The 18,456-nt window shown below is 38.8% G+C and overlaps 1 protein-coding gene across 5 annotated transcripts in view; it reads right to left on the bottom strand.

Moving 5' to 3' along the window:
* Positions 1-18,456, bottom strand: part of xrcc4 (X-ray repair complementing 4) — a 156,440-nt gene that overhangs the window by 56,049 nt on the left and 81,935 nt on the right. For all 5 annotated transcript variants that reach the window (XM_088630633.1, XM_088630631.1, XM_088630630.1 and 2 more), the window contains one exon: positions 14,941-15,056. In XM_088630633.1, the coding sequence (XP_088486759.1) occupies positions 14,941-15,056 (116 nt within the window). The remainder of the gene's footprint in view (positions 1-14,940; positions 15,057-18,456) is intronic.

The following is an 18,456-nucleotide window of genomic DNA, read 5'->3' as shown; positions in this document are numbered from 1 at the left end:
TGTTAAAATGGGAGATTCTGTCTACTTTTTTGGGTCTGACACTCATGATTAATGAGATGTTAAGTTATTTTTAAGTTAAGTTATTGGCCTGAAGTATCATATTCAATAATTTAAACAGATTGAATTTGCAATGGGATTGGTCTGACCTCCAAAAGGAACCAGGGACCTTCCCTATAACTTGAGAAAAAAACAACAGAAGGGGAGAAAGGAAAGTCTCATGTAGCACATAAAACAAACGTTTCTATATGCTACTGTTTCAAAAATAAATTTGGTAATACTGATAAATCCAGTCAGTTCCTAAGCTGACTATCATTTTCAGAGACAAAATTAATTAATCAATCAACCAATCAATTCATTCATTACATGCAGGACTTATTCAGTATTCATTCTGAATCATGTTACTGGGATCCCCTCTACCTTCATCCTCTACATCTCTTATAAGTTTTGCTGTACCTCCCAGAGTTCTGGCACAGAAGGCATGCGTTGTTATGTTGTAGTGTTGAACTGCTGCATTGTTATGTTCTTGCAGCGTGAATAAGAACTCCAATGTACATGTACACATGTCAATAAACCCCTCTGCTGCTCCACTCTGCTGGCGCTGTATCATGAATAAAGAGCTCTGATGCTCCACTGCAATGTTCGTCCTACTCTCTGCATTGCCACCACTATCGGAGTTCAGAGTGGGAAATCCGAAGGCTCAACAGAGATTCTTAGAAACAGCATAAAATATAGTCAACATATAGGAACTTTATTATGAGCTACAATTGTACGCTTTTAACAGGAAACAATGTTTACACATCAGCTCTGTACATAATTTGTTATTGGACATAACTGATTCTGTATTTATATGTTTTTTGTTCAGACTTTTATTATAGTCTTTTCACAGATGCACAGTTTTTCCAGTCATAATCTGCCAATGTTATTTTTCCTGGTTAGCAAGGATTAACCAAACTTTTGTCCACTGAGTACATACATTTAATTCTATTGGAGTAATATTAAATTACACGTACAGTAGATAATGGAAAGTAGTTCTGGAAATCTGAGCATTGGGCCTAGGTTCTGTAAATGCTATATATTGAAGAGAGGCAGACAGAAGAGAGTAGAAACTAATCTTTATGAGAAATGGTAGAAAGTTAAACAAAACATCCACATCCGAAATATATTAACAAGACCTGTATACTCTTTTTTTTCAGCTGGGTTTACTGCATATACAGTACATACTTCAAACGTCTACTGCATTCCCACAGATCGGAATTATATAGTAGGATTATGAGCTTTTTATTGTAGTACAGAATTCTTTAATAATCTTAAAGTGTACAAAAAAAAAAAGATTTACTCCTTGAGAAACATTTTTGCCGGCTTTATCACTGGTGAAAAATGAGCAATTTCTATCACTGTTTTCCTTGATATCTGAGACCCAAATGAAAACACATCTGTGTTACTCCTGCTTTTACAGTAGTTTCGTTGGGGGTATTACTTATAATTCCACTTTGGAGAATAAGACTGGAGTCGTTTGGTCGTTGACCAAAAATCCTAACACGAATGCATATATAAAACTGTGCTGTTTTCTTTTCATGTTTAAACCGACATCAGCTGTCGAGAAATGGCAATAAGCAGCAACTCTGCGAGGGATGTGTAATACCTGTCATAGGGACAAGTTACTCGGTTATTTCCCGTTCACAAATAACCTCCGGTCATTCACAAAAAACTTCTCTCTGAGTTCTTTTTTAATTAACTACAGAATGAATAGGGGCAGCACAATGACACAGTGGTGCAGTGGTTAGCATGGCTTCACAGCACTGGGGCCCTAGGCTCAATCTCTGGAGCCACAGTCAGCCCAAAGACCATCTCCTCTGGGAAAACTGGCCCTGGTGTGGGTGTGTGCATGTCTGTGTCAGTGTGTGTGCCTGGCGACAGACTAGTGTCCCATCCAGGGTGTATCTCGCCTCGTGCCTGGTTGCTACCTTGTGCCTCGCCTGAGACAGGCTCCGGCTGCCCCCCACCTTGTACTGGATAAAGCAGATGGAAAATGGATGGATGGACAAAAAGAACTGTCATTGCTTCCTTCTTTTTCCTCAAAGGCCAACTGTGTTGGTAGAAACCACGCAAAACACTGCATTTGCCTAACAGTTACTGACACTTAAGGTTTCCAGGTGCCCTGCACAGATCACCCACTTTCATTCATCTCAAATGTATTTCTAGTTGACAAACCATTTTAAGCCCAACTGTAATTGGCAACAAAATGATCTTTCCTTGATACCAATCTTTCATGGATGTTAGACTCAAGAGCTAAATATTTAAAAACTTGTAAATTTTGAAAAATATTTGTACAGGACTTTACAACAGATACCACTGGGGCACGGAGAGAAAAAGTACTTTGCATACAACATTTGGTAGAAAAGATAAGGTCACAAACCATCGCGTTAAGTGTTGGAGCAGAGTTGTGTACAAACATCAGGCCATAACTACACCATTTAAACGCAATGCTTATTCTAAAGGGTAGCATAGTTAAATTCTGCTGGGTGTTTATCAGTTAATGCAGACCCCAACATTAAAATCAGATAAAAAAAACTACAGTATAGGGTAATATAAGTGAAGTAATTTGAATTAAAAAAAGCCAAAAAATAAAATAAACGAATTTTCACTTGGTGCCCTTTATGTTTGCTTCAGATATCCGTATTTTTACAATGTGTGTTTTTATCCTCATTTTAAAAAGTGTGTATGTTCTACCAGTGTTTGCTGGGTTTTCTCCAGGTGTGCCCATGCACTCCGACCATCCAAAGACTAGCTGGCCCAACTGCTGTCTCTGATTTGTCCCTATCTAGTTCGAAGTGGGTCCCATCGTGTGCCCAGTGTCTTTGTGACTGACTCCAGAGATCCTTCCAAGTGGCTTTCTGATAATTGATGGATTTGTTTTACTATTACAGCAACAGGATATCTTAGAGGTTACAGTTGTACACAATTACAAAGAGATACACCCTTATCGACCTTGTGAGAGGACACTGGCAAATGTCACACAAATTTTAATAGCTGAAAATCTGCTGCTTTATTTCTACAGCATATACAGTAATTTTATAATAATTACTAATGAGCTTGACCTAAAGATTTCTGAGTCAGTGCATCCATAGTAGTAAAACTAACAGCTGCAGAGAGCGTGACCTGATCTTTCCACGTTCACTTAAGGAGGTGGAGACTTGTTTTTTTATGCTTTGTCACGAGATCCCATCCCTAGTTCTACTGATGAAAGAATTAATATAGATGTAGGTCATAACATCTTGATTATATCTCATCTGACTGTGTGGCATACAGACATCTGTCCTTACAAGCCCTCTGAGTTTAGACAAAATTAAAAATAATTATTTTCACAGTAAGTATAGAAAATATTGGCTATAGGTATAGTTTTGTGAGCAAGACATTACATTACATTAAATTCATGAGTCATTGGTTGTGCCTCAGTCCAAAATCTACACATTAAATATGAAGTAATGTGTCTGCATTAGTGAGACAAACTCAAGTAGGTTATTAAACAAAGGTGATCTTTTTCTTGATGTCAGATTCTAAAGGCTGACATACTTTGGTGAAAGCACTTTTGTGCTTCAGTTACAATTGAATTATTTTTCCTGAAAAAAGATCCATCACTCCCACTGAAGTTGGATACTGTAACTAAATATTACTGAACTAGTATTGTAGTTAAAAAAGCACGTTTATTATTTTTCCCTGCAATAAACATTTGAAAACATGGCCAAAATGCACTACTGAAACCAGGAGATACTTTAACACATATTCCAAAAATGTAAACAGAGTTTTAACTGTTTCTCCTTTTGTAATTACACCTTGGAAACAAAGTGTTTATAATAAATTTTACTAGGGTTTAATTAACAACTAAGAAAGGATACAAACAAGAGAAGACCAATCCGATCTATTCTTCTTTCTCATTTAGGAAGCTGCTTGAACTAGACGGATGAGTAATTTTCTGACACCCACACCATTCTGTGTAAAGAAGGGCCCTGTTCTCAGTCCTAAATGTTTATTTTAGATCGCAAGTGCATCCTCAGACCCTTGTTTCAAAAGTGCTCTTCACCCAGTCTCTTTCAGGATTTCAAATAATAGTCTCAGTCTACTCTCTCCCAGGATAAAGAGATTCAGATCCTTAAACCTGCAAGGATATACCTTTAAGGTTAGGAACTGTCTTTCTGAGTCTTCTGGGGGCAGATTCCAGAGCAGCAATGTGCTCTCTGGGACTGGGAGTTCAAAACCATGACACAATATTCAAAATGGGATCATTCTAGTGTATCCCTAACTTTAACAACCATTGATTACAATTCTTCACTTTCACTACATCCTTTCACTTCTCAGTGTTTTTTAATCATCTGACTGGATGAACATGCTGATGCATTCACATACACACCTAAATCCTTTTGTAAACTGATTTTAAATCAGCACCTCTCATGTACGGTTCTTGCTGTTGTGTAAATATTTGTCTATCTATATCTATATCAGATTTGATTTTACAGGAGTCACCACACACTGTAATGGTATCTGATTATTTTAAACTCCTTTTCTGTTTCTATGGTATGTGTCAGTCCCTCTATTTTTCTGTCATCTACAAATCTTCATTATCTTTACTGGAATCTAGATCATGCAAATTGATGTAAATCAGGAAGAGCTCAGGGTATAAAACAAGTCCCTGTGGTATCCTACTCATTATCTTTGTCCAGTTTAAGCTCTCTCTCCTCACTATCACAGTCATCACACTATGCACATACATTATCTTGGATTTCCACAGCTGTCAATTAAAGACCAAATGCTTCATGCACAACCTTATCAAAGGCTGTGCAGAAATGTAAATCTACCACATCATAAGCTTAACTTATATCACATGTTACTATTATCTGTTCAAAGAAATCAAAGCAACTATTTTAACAAGATATATTCTTTCAAAATCATACTATTTCAGTATAGAAACCATGACCTATATGTTCACCATTACTGAAGGAAACGGATAGAGCAATCAGACTGACCCTGTTGTTCAATGGTTTAGTTTAATTTCACTTGTTAGAGGGCCATATGATTTTCACTTTTTCAATCAGTGGTACAGTGAGTACCTTTGCTCCACATGCGTGTTGAGAATGCTCCTTTAAGGGTATACACATACACACAACACCGTTTATTTAAGATGTATAGCACACAACCGAGTATATTTGTTAATTCTTATAGATGCTAATACCAGTAACTTGATTGTTTTCTTATTAGCAACAAAGATCTTTTTTGTTAGAACAAGATCCTTCAAAAACTGAACAGAAACTATCATCAGCCTAGGGTATGTTGCTTTTCTATATACTACTGTAGTATAAATTCGCCCAGTGGTACTTTGTTACACACCTTCTTTCTGCCATTAAGGTTACGGGTTTATGAGCTGTATTTTTAAAAAGACTTTGCTGATATCCCTTTGACTACCATTTGCAGCTCACTGTACTTTTCTTTTTCCTTCAGACACGGAGGTTTATATATTCTATAAAGTGCTTTTGTTTTTACAAACATGTTCCTAATTTATCTATTAAACCAATAATTTCTGAAGGCCCACCATGTTTTTCTACGAATTCCTTGTTTATTAGACGTGTTTATAGATAGTAAACCTTTCCTAATTCCTTATATTCTGCTTTCTAAAATTATTGCTTTTTATTTTATAATTCACCTGAAACAGTTTAAAACAATAACTATGATACTCTTTTAATAATAAAGTTGAAGCCCTCCATCTGTACTGTTTCCCCGTTCCTGTAAATTATTCCTATTTGAGGTCTGCAATAGACTCATATTGTTAGACTTTTGAGAGTTAGCTTTTGCATAACTTGTAGTTCCTGAAGTATCTTCCCCATCTGTAGAGTTTTGTCTTCTCTAAGCAACGGCACTTGTATTATCACTTCCAATGTGGAAACATAGAAATTAGCAGTTTTAAATTGACAAGCAACACACAAACCAATGTATGAGCTCCAACACATAAGCAGACACATTCAGCCTTCGCACGTCTTAATAAAAGTTCAATTCATTTAAAGACTGTGAAAAATCAGGGATTACCACGTGAGAGCCAAGAGAGCCATTGTCTAAAAAAAACAAAAACGAAGCCCCTGCCAAATTACACTGCCAGAACTAGAACTGGAACAATTCTCAACAAACTGCGTTAGTCACTTCATGCTGCAGCACCAGATTTTACAATAAGGAGATATTTGTTCCAATTAACAACAGATAAGTTCCTTTAGAATTTTTTCTCCACTGTGGGAGCTGCCAGTAAGTGCCCATCTATAACTACTTTTGATCTTAACATGGGTTAGATCAGTTTACCCTGCACTTTGATTGATTCTTTCTCCTTCTTCTTAGCTGAAGCACAGCTCACATTTCGTGTGATCTTCTCTATTCACATGCAGGTTTCGACTTCACCCCTCTCTTCACCTCTCCCCACTTCGCACCACCCGAGTGGCCTCTCTGCCTCTCCCCTGCTCCCACCTCCTCCTCTCTCCCGGCTGGTGTCCTCCTATGCTACTTAATCTTTGCTGTCTGCCCTGTCTTTCTCACACCCAAAGAAGGCTCCACAGCCGAAACGTTGTGTTTTCTTTCTTCTCTTTTCAGCATGGAGTAAACCTATTACTTGTTCCCGCCCGGCTCACATGACTTTCATCCTTGAGACTGGCATGCTTCACTTACTATACCTACCAGTGGTCAGTACACTGACATACCTGTAATGTACAGAGATCACAGATGTCAAACCAACATGCTCTCAATTCAGGTGTTTCGACACATGAATCCGTGATGTTCCACACCTGCTGTTGAAAACGCAATTCAAGTGGACTTTCTTTGTCCTACTATTTTACTTCCAAGGAATGGAGTCGAGCAATAGGGCTGTATTTGTTCTACATCCACGTGTAACCATGAATAAACATGCCCTTGCACCCCTGCCTCCTTGTCTTTTGACACAGATTCAGCAGTGGGGACTGTGACTCACGTTCAGGGTTGCAAAACAACATTAAAACTTGGAAACCTGCTCGGCTTTCCTCCTTTGCCAGCCATCAATCACAACCTAATATAATCAACGAAAATGAGCCAAAGCTTTTTCAAACTCAAGCAGTGAAAAGACTGACTTACTGCTTGCTTACTTGCTTAACTTCCTTCCTTACACAATGTACCCAGTACCAATATGAAGTCAGTTTTTGTGGTTTGAATATACCTACAGTACTGCAGGTCTCACTTCTAGCCTTCTGGCATAACAGCATCATCTTGTTTCTAAACACTGTAACTGAGCATAAAATAACCTATTGTTGCAGCGCAACTCAGCTAAGCCAAAGCAAACAAAAGCTGGTCATTTGTGGAAGCCCTGGAGAGTAAGAGTTACTAGATATTACCTTGGTTCCCAGATACACTTAAGAAACACATCCGCACGGATCTCACTTGGGCAGCCCAGGGTGTTTTAAGGAACTAATTATAGCATTATTTCCATTCTGTTCTGTACAGCCCCATTCCAATACGTTTTCCGAAAAACAAGCATATTTTAGTGGGGTTTCACTTATTGTCCCTTCAATATACTATTTTATATCGTAACCACTTTTAAATTTGGTTTAATTAAAATTCGGAACTGGGTGTTGGAAGGTAATCTCTTTTAAACCTAGCAAACATGAAAGAATAGCACAGTGACTCAGTCCCATTCCATGCTGGGCATCAGATTAATTAACAGAAAGACTAGACAAGACCTTGTCTTAAGAATAGGGTTATCACTCTAAGTATTTTAATACTGGCAAAAGAGCAAGTAGTCTTCACTGATTTCTTCTGTTAAATAATGGACAATAGCAATTATACTGTTTAGCAAAAAACATTGCCCTGTTGCAAAAAGGCACTGGGATATAAACAGAATCTAAGACTGTGCTCTGACATTACAATAGCCGATCAGTATTTTAACTCAGCAGTTAACACATGACTCTCGACCCGAGTATAATATGATACTTCTAGGTCTCATTGGGCTCCACTTGAATAAATATGACATTAGTGTAAAGGAACCCTAAATAAAGATGGCTCTTTTGAGAATACAAAGGGCAGCAGGAGCTGCCACTGACCATAAGGTTGGTTTTACAAGAAAGTTTCAGGTCAGTTTAGTGGTATACAAGAAAACGTATATATAGTTTATATTACTCTTTTTATGCATTCTTCTTTCTTCTTTCTAATTGTTTTACTCCACTAGAAATCCTTGCTCATGAAAGGCGTGGTTTTACCAGGATTTCAAACTGATCCCAGTCATTTTAATGATCAAGCCATCCGGGGACAATGCCATTGTTGGACATGTCAGCTAACAGGGGAAGCCTTTGCCCTTTTGACCACACATGCTTTCAGGAACATGTCTGAATCCCCTTCAGAGATACGGAGTCTGCGTGGAGGACTGACGTCAGGCAGCTAGCTGGCTGGAACACCATCATCGTCATGGATAAAAGATTTTGTCTGCCTCCTACTCTGAACACCACCTCTGGTCTTCTCCCAGTGTTCCAGAGGTCAGCTGCAGCAGTCTGAAGGGAAATGTAATTACATGCCTTGACCCCTGGCTTCAGATCACAGCTCTTGTGAGATAAGCTGCAAGGGCAAAAGTTTTACTTTAGCTGTTGCAAGTTTCATACATAAGCCCACTAATTAAAGAGTGTTTTACTGCAGTCGTTAGGAGTTCACTTTATTTCCCTCAGATAGCCATGATCTTGTAGATAAGCAAATGACTAAAACGCATAAGCTTCTCAACAAAGGTGTTCAATGTATTTTATTTTCTTTTTCATGGTTCAGGATTAAGTTATTTATCTTTCAGTCTTTATTTTAATAAAAATAACCTAACACCTATATAATATAATCCTTTGAGAATGACAATGGTTTTATTTTTGCCTTAAATGTGAAATATATGTAAAATAATAATATATATTTTTTTAATGTATAAAAAAGGTTCTGTCATATTTGTTCCCTAACATGATGTAATAACTGGCTGTGGAAGACATTGGTGGTTAAAAAAATTTGCTTGAGACATGTACACACCCCACACTGAAAATCCTTCACTAAAATGTGTAATGGTCTGTGTTAAAGGCAGCAGCAGTGTGGAATAGAGGCAATGGCTCTGGACTCTGGCTGGAAGAATTGTATATTAAAATCCAGAGTAGAATACCGCTAGTTGCACCCCTGACCAAAGCACTAAACACAAGTGCCTTTGTGTATATATTTTATATAAATGAATCTTCAGATTGCCACTGTAAATAAAAATTTGTTCTGAGTAACCTGGTAAAACAGTAATCTGGACCAATTACAGGCAAGCAGGAGTCTCTTAAAATCCACTGTACAGGGAGCCAGTGCAATATACAGAGGACAGGGATTATACTGCACACTGATACAGATTGGTTTTGGATAGCACGAGCTCAGAATTTGGGCCATAAAAAGATACCCCAGAAGGTAAAGTGCTACCCTACTCTTAACTTGAGTAACACAAAAAAGTAAAGGTATAAAGGCAAATTTTTCTGCTGTTGACAGACAGAGCTAGCAAAAAAGTTGTATTCATAGTGACTGACCGTTATATAATTTCATATACTGTCGCATTCTTCATATATCTTCAGGTGGATGCTGCACATTGGTTGGTGGTGGAGGGGAGTTCCCACTACCTGTAAAGCGCTTTGAGTGGAGTGTCCAGAAAAGCGCTATATAAGTGTAAGCAATTATTATTCTGGACACTCCACTCAAAGCGCTTTACAGGTAATGGGGACTCCCCTCCACCACCACCAGCGTGCAGCCCCACCTGGATGATGCGATGGCAGCCATAGTGTGCCAGAACGCTCACCACACACCAGCTCTCAGTTGGGAGGAGAGCAGAGTGATGAAGCCAATTCAGAGATGGGGATTATTAAGAGGCCATGATTCGTAAGGACCAATAGGAAATTTGGCCAGGATGCCAGGGTAACACCCCTACTCTTTTCAAGAAACGCCCTGGGATTTTTCTGAGCACAGAGAGTCAGGACCTCGGTTTTATGTCTCATCCAAAGGACAGGGCCTTGTTACAGTACAGTGTCCCCGTCACTATACTGGGGCATTAGAACCCACTGGGACCGCAGGGTGAGTGCCCCCTGCTGGCCCCACTAACACCTCTTCCAGCAGCAACCTTAGTTTTCCCCAGGAGGTCTCCCATCCAGGTACTGACCAGGCTCACACCTGCTGAGCTTCAGTGGTTTGCCAGTTGTGAGTTGCAGAGTGATACAGCTGGTGGCCAATACAAAGACACAACAACAGGGAGGCAGAACACAGATTACAGCAGAACCCTCACAGCCGTCCACAGTAGTATCAGGCATTAGGGAGAAAGGCAGACAGGTAGTGAGAAAGTCTGAATCTCAGAAAATCATACTGAGACGCTCGAAAGTAAAATATACAACCGGAAAGGCCATGCTTAAGATTACAAAAACACTGCAAAGAACGTCAAAGTTAAAAGAGCACAAACAAAATAATAAAAACTGTGCAGGTTCCTGTGTTCACGTCTATGAACTAGATTTCCAAAAAGGATAGTGCTGACCTGGGAGCTCAGATACAGCACACCAGAATATTTCATCATCTCAATTTAATGTTAAACAAAGTGCACTACTGTATGTTTCTTTAGTATGTACACGAGGGCATGATTCAAGCTTTCAAAATCCTCTTAGATATTAAGGATTAAAATAAAAAGGTGGTATAAAAAGTCTGTCCAAAAGGCAATAACAAGCTTACTAATAAATCAAAGGAGTCAAGTGGAAGTTAAGAGCCCAGGCGTTTATTACCGAAAATATGAGGCATGTCTTGGCATTATAAGTGCTGGGAGTCTGGATCAAACTGCATTATCACAATGTTGCCTTTAATGCTCTGGGAACAAACAGCTGGATGGTTTTCAAGGACTGATCATTGCTTAGTAACCATTTAGAAAGGTGCTGAATGGCCTCCCGGATTTTGTAACCCATTCTCTATTTCTCAGCTTCTATTTTACAGTATGTTCACTCATATACTGTAATTCTACTCATAGTTTGAATGTAATCATACAGTATTCATATGAACTAGCTCCTTGTCTCATTCTTAGATGGAAAAATAACAATGCTATTAGATGTTTTTTTAATAGTAAGACAAAACACCTTTGCAAGACTTTAATTCTAATGGTTCTTCACTCTGTGCTATACAAATAATTAAATTTTACCTCCTCGTTACACTAACCTGATAATACAGCCTATGATATTTAGAGCAGAGCCTCTACATGGTTAAAGCACAACAAATCTTTGTTGCCCTCACGTTCGCCAGAGAAAATGTTAAAGTCCTCGTGAATGTACCTTAGGAGAACAATATGCACAAGTTTACATCTAGCCTTTATCTAAATATTCAGAGAATGAATAAATAAACCCAACTCATTCATAAATAATACTACCCTTAAACGAAAAGTAAAAAAAAACAAAACTGACTTATCTTTTAAAAATAAGTTACTGAAAATGCTGGGGTTAAGTTACCTTGGTGCATTTAATAGTGTTTTTTTTTTTCAGAAACAGAAACCATATACTTAAAGTTCCAATTTTTTAAGCTTTATGCAACCTCAGGATTTTCAAGAAGGAGCAGCTCTCAGTTAAATGCAATTTCTACACCTCTCCCAGACTTTTCCCTGCTGTCTGAAAAAGGCTTACACTTAGAGCAGAAAGTATTTCCACTGTACGGTCAATGAAGATTTTATCACTCACAGAAACCTGGGTTTTGATGAAACACTGGCAAGAGAAACAGCAGCCAGGGACACACTCAGCGACAGAACTCCTCTCCGTAGATGCAGTCTTTGTCCATCACTTGAAAATCTTACCAGCGGCAAGCGTTTAGACACTTCTTTGCTTGGAATAAACGCATCCCCCCCTTTCCTAAACCTAATATTACTGCCACTTAGGTTAATTTCCTCATTCCCAGATCACTGGTAGAAATGACGGCCTTTCTGTCTCATCAAGTGACAGACAAGCTCCCTCCCAGAACTACAGAGACAAACAGACAACAGGAGACGCAGGAGGAAAGCCGAAGAGTCGTGCACACGCCCCCTTTATTTTGTCAGGAACAGCGTCACTACGAAGGGTATGGACACCTCAACGGACATGATTGTGATAGGGCCACATCCCCATCATAAGACCACTCATTAAAATATCAACTGATGAGCTAATATTTCACAGGAAGGTTTTGCAGCTGAACCCACAAAACTAAGCTTACTGGGAAATAAACTCATTTAGGGCTGATTATAGGAATCCTTATACTTTTAGACACATTATCACTGATATCTGACATAATGTGTTAAAGGAAAATACACAGAACACAAAGTTTTCGTACAGTAAGTGTAGGCACATACTGTACGTATAAATACAAATATACAGTACATGACTACTTCATAAATGTACCAACCTTAAAGTTCACCAAGCAGGATGAATTGCAACCACATACTGTAGTATAAACCTGGGTTCTTGCATTACAACCAAATATACAGCTTCTCTAAGCATCTGGAGACATTCAACATCTGGCCCATCTGGAGTTCTATGAAGGTGCAGCTCTTTTAAACATTTAAAAAACACAAACTTTACAGGGGAGCAAGACGTACAACATATGGCAGTTTTTTTTTGTTCCAGGTGTAAAATCTCGTTATATTTTGGCATAAAAGTTAAATTGGACAAAAAATTAATGAGCTAAAAAATTAGATTCTTATAATAAATTGATTTAAAAAAAGCATAACAGATCCTTAGATCTGTCATTGAATTCTGCCAATTTATGTTCATTCTATAACCACACATAAATAACAAAAAACAAATTTAGATGATGAAATGTTCACTCTCCAAATATTTAAAAGACATTTGCACCATGTCTTTGCTAAGATTTACTACTCAGGGATAAAGATACACATTGAGTAGACTTACAGCTAGAGTGATAGTACTGTTTGAACTGAAAATGAAATCGTTACCACAAGGATACATCACCCTGAATATGTAAATCAATCACACTGTATGACGTGTAAAACAGGCCCTTCTGTACCTGGCTCTGCAACAGAGTTGCTGTTGATGCAGTCTGGCCTCTTAATTTCTGTAACCTACTTTGTAAAACATGTCTGCCAAATTAATTAAATTATTAGTAACAGCAAGAATAACAGTGTGGAAAGAAAAAAGCATAGGAGAAATAGGGGATGAAAAAGATATTAAAGACGTTTCCTCAAAAAATAACAGGTTGGACAAAACAGGGAGGGATTTCAACAGATCGGTCAGGATGAAAGCAGAAACAGCCCCCCCAGAATCAGCCAAAGAGGACAGGCAGCAGACCTGAAGAAGTACTGTAAGACAGCGGTGTGGCCATCGTCCTGCAGGGGTGTCTGTGTCTCCAGGCTGAGCAGAGCAATTAAACTGTGGCCAGAGGGTGCAGAGCCTCTGCTGCTCTTTGGAAAAGTACCAGGGGGACCTAGAGAACGTACCAACCAGATGGGGCTGTGGTTTTACATCTTCACCCATGGGGCAGAAAAAGAACAGGCAACCAGCGCACAGCACTGAAATGCCAAGAGCGTCCAGCCTGTTTTCAGGCAAAAGTCAAAAGATTGACCCACAAAAATCCAGGGAGACTCTCAAAGTAGCAATAAGGCAAACCACAATTACCATATAATTATACATATTCCCCTCCTGAAGCAATGAAACAGAGGAAGACCTTTCTTCCCTTTGAAACGCTGTGCACCATTTCTTTGCTAACATTTGCTACTCAGGGATGGGCTTTCTCAGGACTTTTATTGGAACAACTCCAACAGGTTGAAATTATGGCAATTATCAAAAATCAAATGTTAAAAACCAAGTGGGAGAAGGTGGTTCTTAACTTATTTTTCTAAACCTCTGTTATTCACTTACTACCTTTAACTAAAATATCTGTTTAGAAAGCTCCGGGTTGTGAAATGTGGTGCACACTGTAGGTTTTCAGGAAACATTTTTTGAAGGTTTGCTCCACTACAGAACAAGGCAAACAGTCAAACTGATTAAATAACTAAATGTCGTCAATGTGAACATCATTAGGTTGACTGGATTGGATAAATAACCTCCAAAAGAATAAAGCTGTGGTTTACATGGTGAGGCGTCAACTGGAAGACACAGAATAAGAAATGAAAAAACTCATTATAAGAAAAAAAAACAACAATCAGCCATCTCTGTGTTTCACCACGAAGAAAAGCAAATAACATGCAAAACAAATCTCTTAAATTGGATGTACTGAGTAAGTCTCCATACCATTTTAAGTTGATAGCATAATAGCAACTAAAATATTGCTTAGAAAAGTCCTCCTGTGGTACAGTATATTGGTCTAATGGGCAGATGTAAAACCTCATTTTCTGGTTGGCACAGCTAGAATGCAACCACCCAGCTAGCAAAATAAAAAAAGAACAAACGACATGGTAAAGTGTTCACAATATTCTTTTATAGTCAAGGTTCATATGTACAAAAATAAGAATGCTCATTTTCTATGTACTGTAGGCTATAGATGGCAACAGAATCTAATTTTGTATCACAGAATCTTTGGTTTGGTAGGCTGTCTCCAAACTGTATTGCAGTCCCCATGTACTAAACTTTCATAACAGATTCCCTGTAAGCCATAACGAATGCTCAATGTTCTTTTGCAAACTTAATTGAATCATTAAAAATCTTAACAGTTTATACACTAGTACAAGAAACGTATTTATCTTTTTTTTTTTTAGGAGGATTTAAGAAACGGCTTAGATTTTTTTTTCTTCTGAAAGCCCCTAAGTAAACTGCTGTTTGTAATTTTGTTGAGTAATGAGAAGCTTGTTCATAAGGAAATGATTAATTCTGGTTTGGCTCTGTTGTAGTCCACCCTTACATACAATATCTGGTCATAATTTTCCCTGGAAAGGACAAAGGCCTTTTATCTTACCCCTGGCTGATGCTGAAGATTGGGAACAAGCATTGTTCTCTTCATTTTCTTCATCCGTTGTTCCCTCATAATCTGGCTCTTCGGGATTTTTCCTTTCAACCGTGGCAGTGTCTCTTCTAGACAGTAAAGACATAGAGAGCATTCAGCCACCCGCCTGATCAATGTAGACTGAAGACTGTGTGGCTCAGGGGTAATGGGTAAGTCATTTACCTGCGGGGCCATAATTTTAACTAAACAAAGATCGTTATATTTTATGTCAGCCAGGATTTCATAACAAGATGTACAAATTACAACCAAGAGCAGGCCACTCAGCCCCCCCCCCCCTCTCATTAGGTAGCAACCAGCCTTCCACAGCAGCCTTTGGAGCAGAAACTAGAAACAATCTAAGGCTCCACTCTGTAAACAGAATAAAGCTGGTGAAGGCAACCTTCCACACATACTGTACACAGACTGGAACCCTTTGAAGTCAATCGCAAAATGCTGCAATACGAAATTGGATTTGCTGTAGTTCTCTCTGCACCAAATTATTCCATGGCGCTCTGCTCTTCACAAACTGTTTTTTTCCCCACTTAATCTGGTCCAAGAGCATTTTTCAACTCTTTCTCTCCTCCTGCTCAGCAGATCACACTTCCTGCTGAAACAGGTCCTTCTCACTCTTACGCTACGCCATAGGCTGGACTTTACTAGTTAGTAGTTAGACATACTACTTCCTTGGCTTTCCTCTTCTCTTCCTGCCTGGCTCCACGACAGCTCTGGCCTGAAACACCCTGCTATCAGCACAGTCACCCTTTGACAGTTCTGCAGTTCCTCTCTTGCCTTTCTCACCTTGAACCTCTCAGTTAAGGCCCTTAATGGAAGTCCTGGACTTTGAAGTCCCACCTCACAGGGCAAACGTATTGAGCTTATACTGTTTTAACAAAAATATATACAGTTTTCTTTTCCCCCAAAAAATATATTTGGCAAACTCGATTTAAGGGAAAACCGAGACTCCCATTGCCTCCCATGGTGTCTCTGATACTTTCTGGTATCTCTGGGGGTGCAACTGAAAACTTTTTCACTGGCTCTCCGCCGGTTTGGATTTCTAACGTTGACCTTTAACTTACAACCACTGCGACAGTCATTTTCTTCTTAAACGCAGTGTAAACTAATTCTAAAGCACAAACAGAATAAACTGTGCAGAGTTAGTGACAAAAAAAGATCAAGATTATTAAAAAATCCATGAATCACATAGCTACTCAAAATCAAATAAGCCACATGAGCTCCTGTTTGTGAGCTTTCCTTTGTTGTATTTTTACAACTCACCATAATTGTATGTCACTGAGATTTTGTGACTAATTAACCAATATGACAACCGACCACTTATAAAGATGCTTTCTATATACTGGGTACCCTCAACCTGAATGTGCTGTTAAGTTTCTTAAACAAGCCATAGCTTTACTAGAAAATGACCTGCTGGTGGCACTGTGAAAGGTATGCAAGACATTGCCACACGCAAATGTGAAGGAGATGTCTTACACAGACAACCTTGAGTTAAGTGGTGCATGCCACCTAGATCTCGCAGGGTTTTTATACATATTGGTCACCATTAACTGATGCGTGTAACCTAGAGTTCACAGTAAGATTACAGTTTTCATTCATGCTGGTCACAGTTAACTCATGCATGTCACTCACCTAGTGCTAGCAGTTAGGCTTGGAAGCTCTAAAGCTGCTTGCAACATCTATTCTATTTTTTTAATCAAAGATCTTAGGTGAAAAAAGGCAATAATTATTATTAATGCAAATGGCATGGCAGGAGATTGTTCAAGAAGGATTATATATTTGAGGTAACTGGCAATACATCCACTGTATAGAAGTAAATGGGTCTAATTATCCTGCAGCTAAAAAAGTACATCAATTTGTTCACAACTGCAGAGCATTCTACATTTCAGTCAAGGATGATTAATGATCTGTTTATTTCTTGAGCAATAATCTGAGGTGGGGATGTGACTCATATATTTATGAAACAAGAAAAGAAAAAAAGGCTGAGACTTCAAGACGTAAACCTTCTAATGGTCTTGTAGAACTGTTTCTGGGAAAAAGACCTACTACAGCTACTGTATATTGCCACTAAGACAAAATAAAAACCTTATCAAAAATACATCAGAATGATACAGCTTCAGAACAGCACTGCAACAGTTTGTTTTAAAAGCATTTTTTTTAACTTCTGAAGAACCCCATTTACTGATCCACTGACTGACTGAGATACTGTATACAGTAATTGATAGCTGTGTACATCTGCTTATCTTGCTCAGTATTCGGTGGATAGCACACATTTAAAACACTGGACATGCGTGCCACAAAAAGGGATCTGCTGGATCTTGTTAATACAAGGAAGAGTCCCCCATAGGTAGTGTTTATTTAGAAAAAAATACATAACATAATGATACATAAGGCAGCTACACTTTTAACAGATTGTACTTTCCTGCTTCATGTGTGACTGCAATCTCCTACATTGTTGGCTTCTCTAATACAAGAGGCATCCTTTTAGAAAGAGCAGATAATTCACAGGGGTAATAAGCCATCAAAACCGCACAAAAACCACACCATTTTTTGGTCATCATAAGAGGTAAATGCCTTGTCAGTGGTATAATGGATTGTCAGAGTGGAAAGTAACAAGAGTCACGTGCGCTTCAACATTTCAGAACTTTAAACACATCGATCAAACACCCGTTCCTTTTCTGCTTTTTTGGCTTTTTTTCTCAAGTTTCTGTTCTTAAAAATAAACAATAAAAACAAACAGGCATAGTTTTAAGAATGAATAAGATTGAAAGAGTAACCCATGCTTTATTTGTGGTGCGGTGGCTCTGTGGCTAAGGATCTGCGCCTGTGGCTGGAAGGTTGCTGGTTCGTATCCTGTGATCAGCAGAGGAATCCTACTCCATTGGGCCCCTGAGCAAGGCCCTTAACCCCAACTCCTCCAGGGGTGCTGTATAAATGGCTGACCCTGCGCTCTGACCCCCAGCTTCTCTCTCCCTGTCTGTGTGTCTCATGGAGAGCAAGTTGGGGTAATCAAAAAGACAAATTCCTCATACAAGAAATTGTATATGGCTAATAAAGTGATCTTATCTTATTCTTTAAAACGAATGTAGATCTGTGTAAAACAGGAGATTTGCACAGTGTTCCACTCTGAATAGAGTCTGCCATCCCAAACTGAGACCCTGCCGATCATATTTCCTGCTAACAAAAAAAAAGCCAACAGATTTTGCTACTTATTTATACAACTGACATTTGTGTGTGTTTACCAACCAGTGCCATAAGTTTCTCAAGGGTAACATAGCAGTGCCCCTATCTGGGATTTGAACCCAGGACTTTCTGACCAGCAGTCAGCCCTGACCATTGCTCCACTATTTCACTGCTACCTAAACAGACGAGCTACACAGTAATGTTAACTGCTACACAAGTTTGAAAGTTTTCAGTGGCAAACTGTTGTGAAGGATGGCACAAGTAATTGACTGGTTGATTTATTGATTGATTGAT

The sequence above is a fragment of the Lepisosteus platostomus genome, chromosome 4 (assembly GCF_059453375.1).
Source record: "Lepisosteus platostomus isolate fLepPlt1 chromosome 4, fLepPlt1.hap1, whole genome shotgun sequence".
In the NCBI taxonomy this organism is placed as follows: domain Eukaryota; kingdom Metazoa; phylum Chordata; class Actinopteri; order Semionotiformes; family Lepisosteidae; genus Lepisosteus; species Lepisosteus platostomus.
The sequence above is the reverse complement of the archived record's forward strand: the minus strand, read 5'-3'. Positions and strand labels throughout refer to the sequence as shown.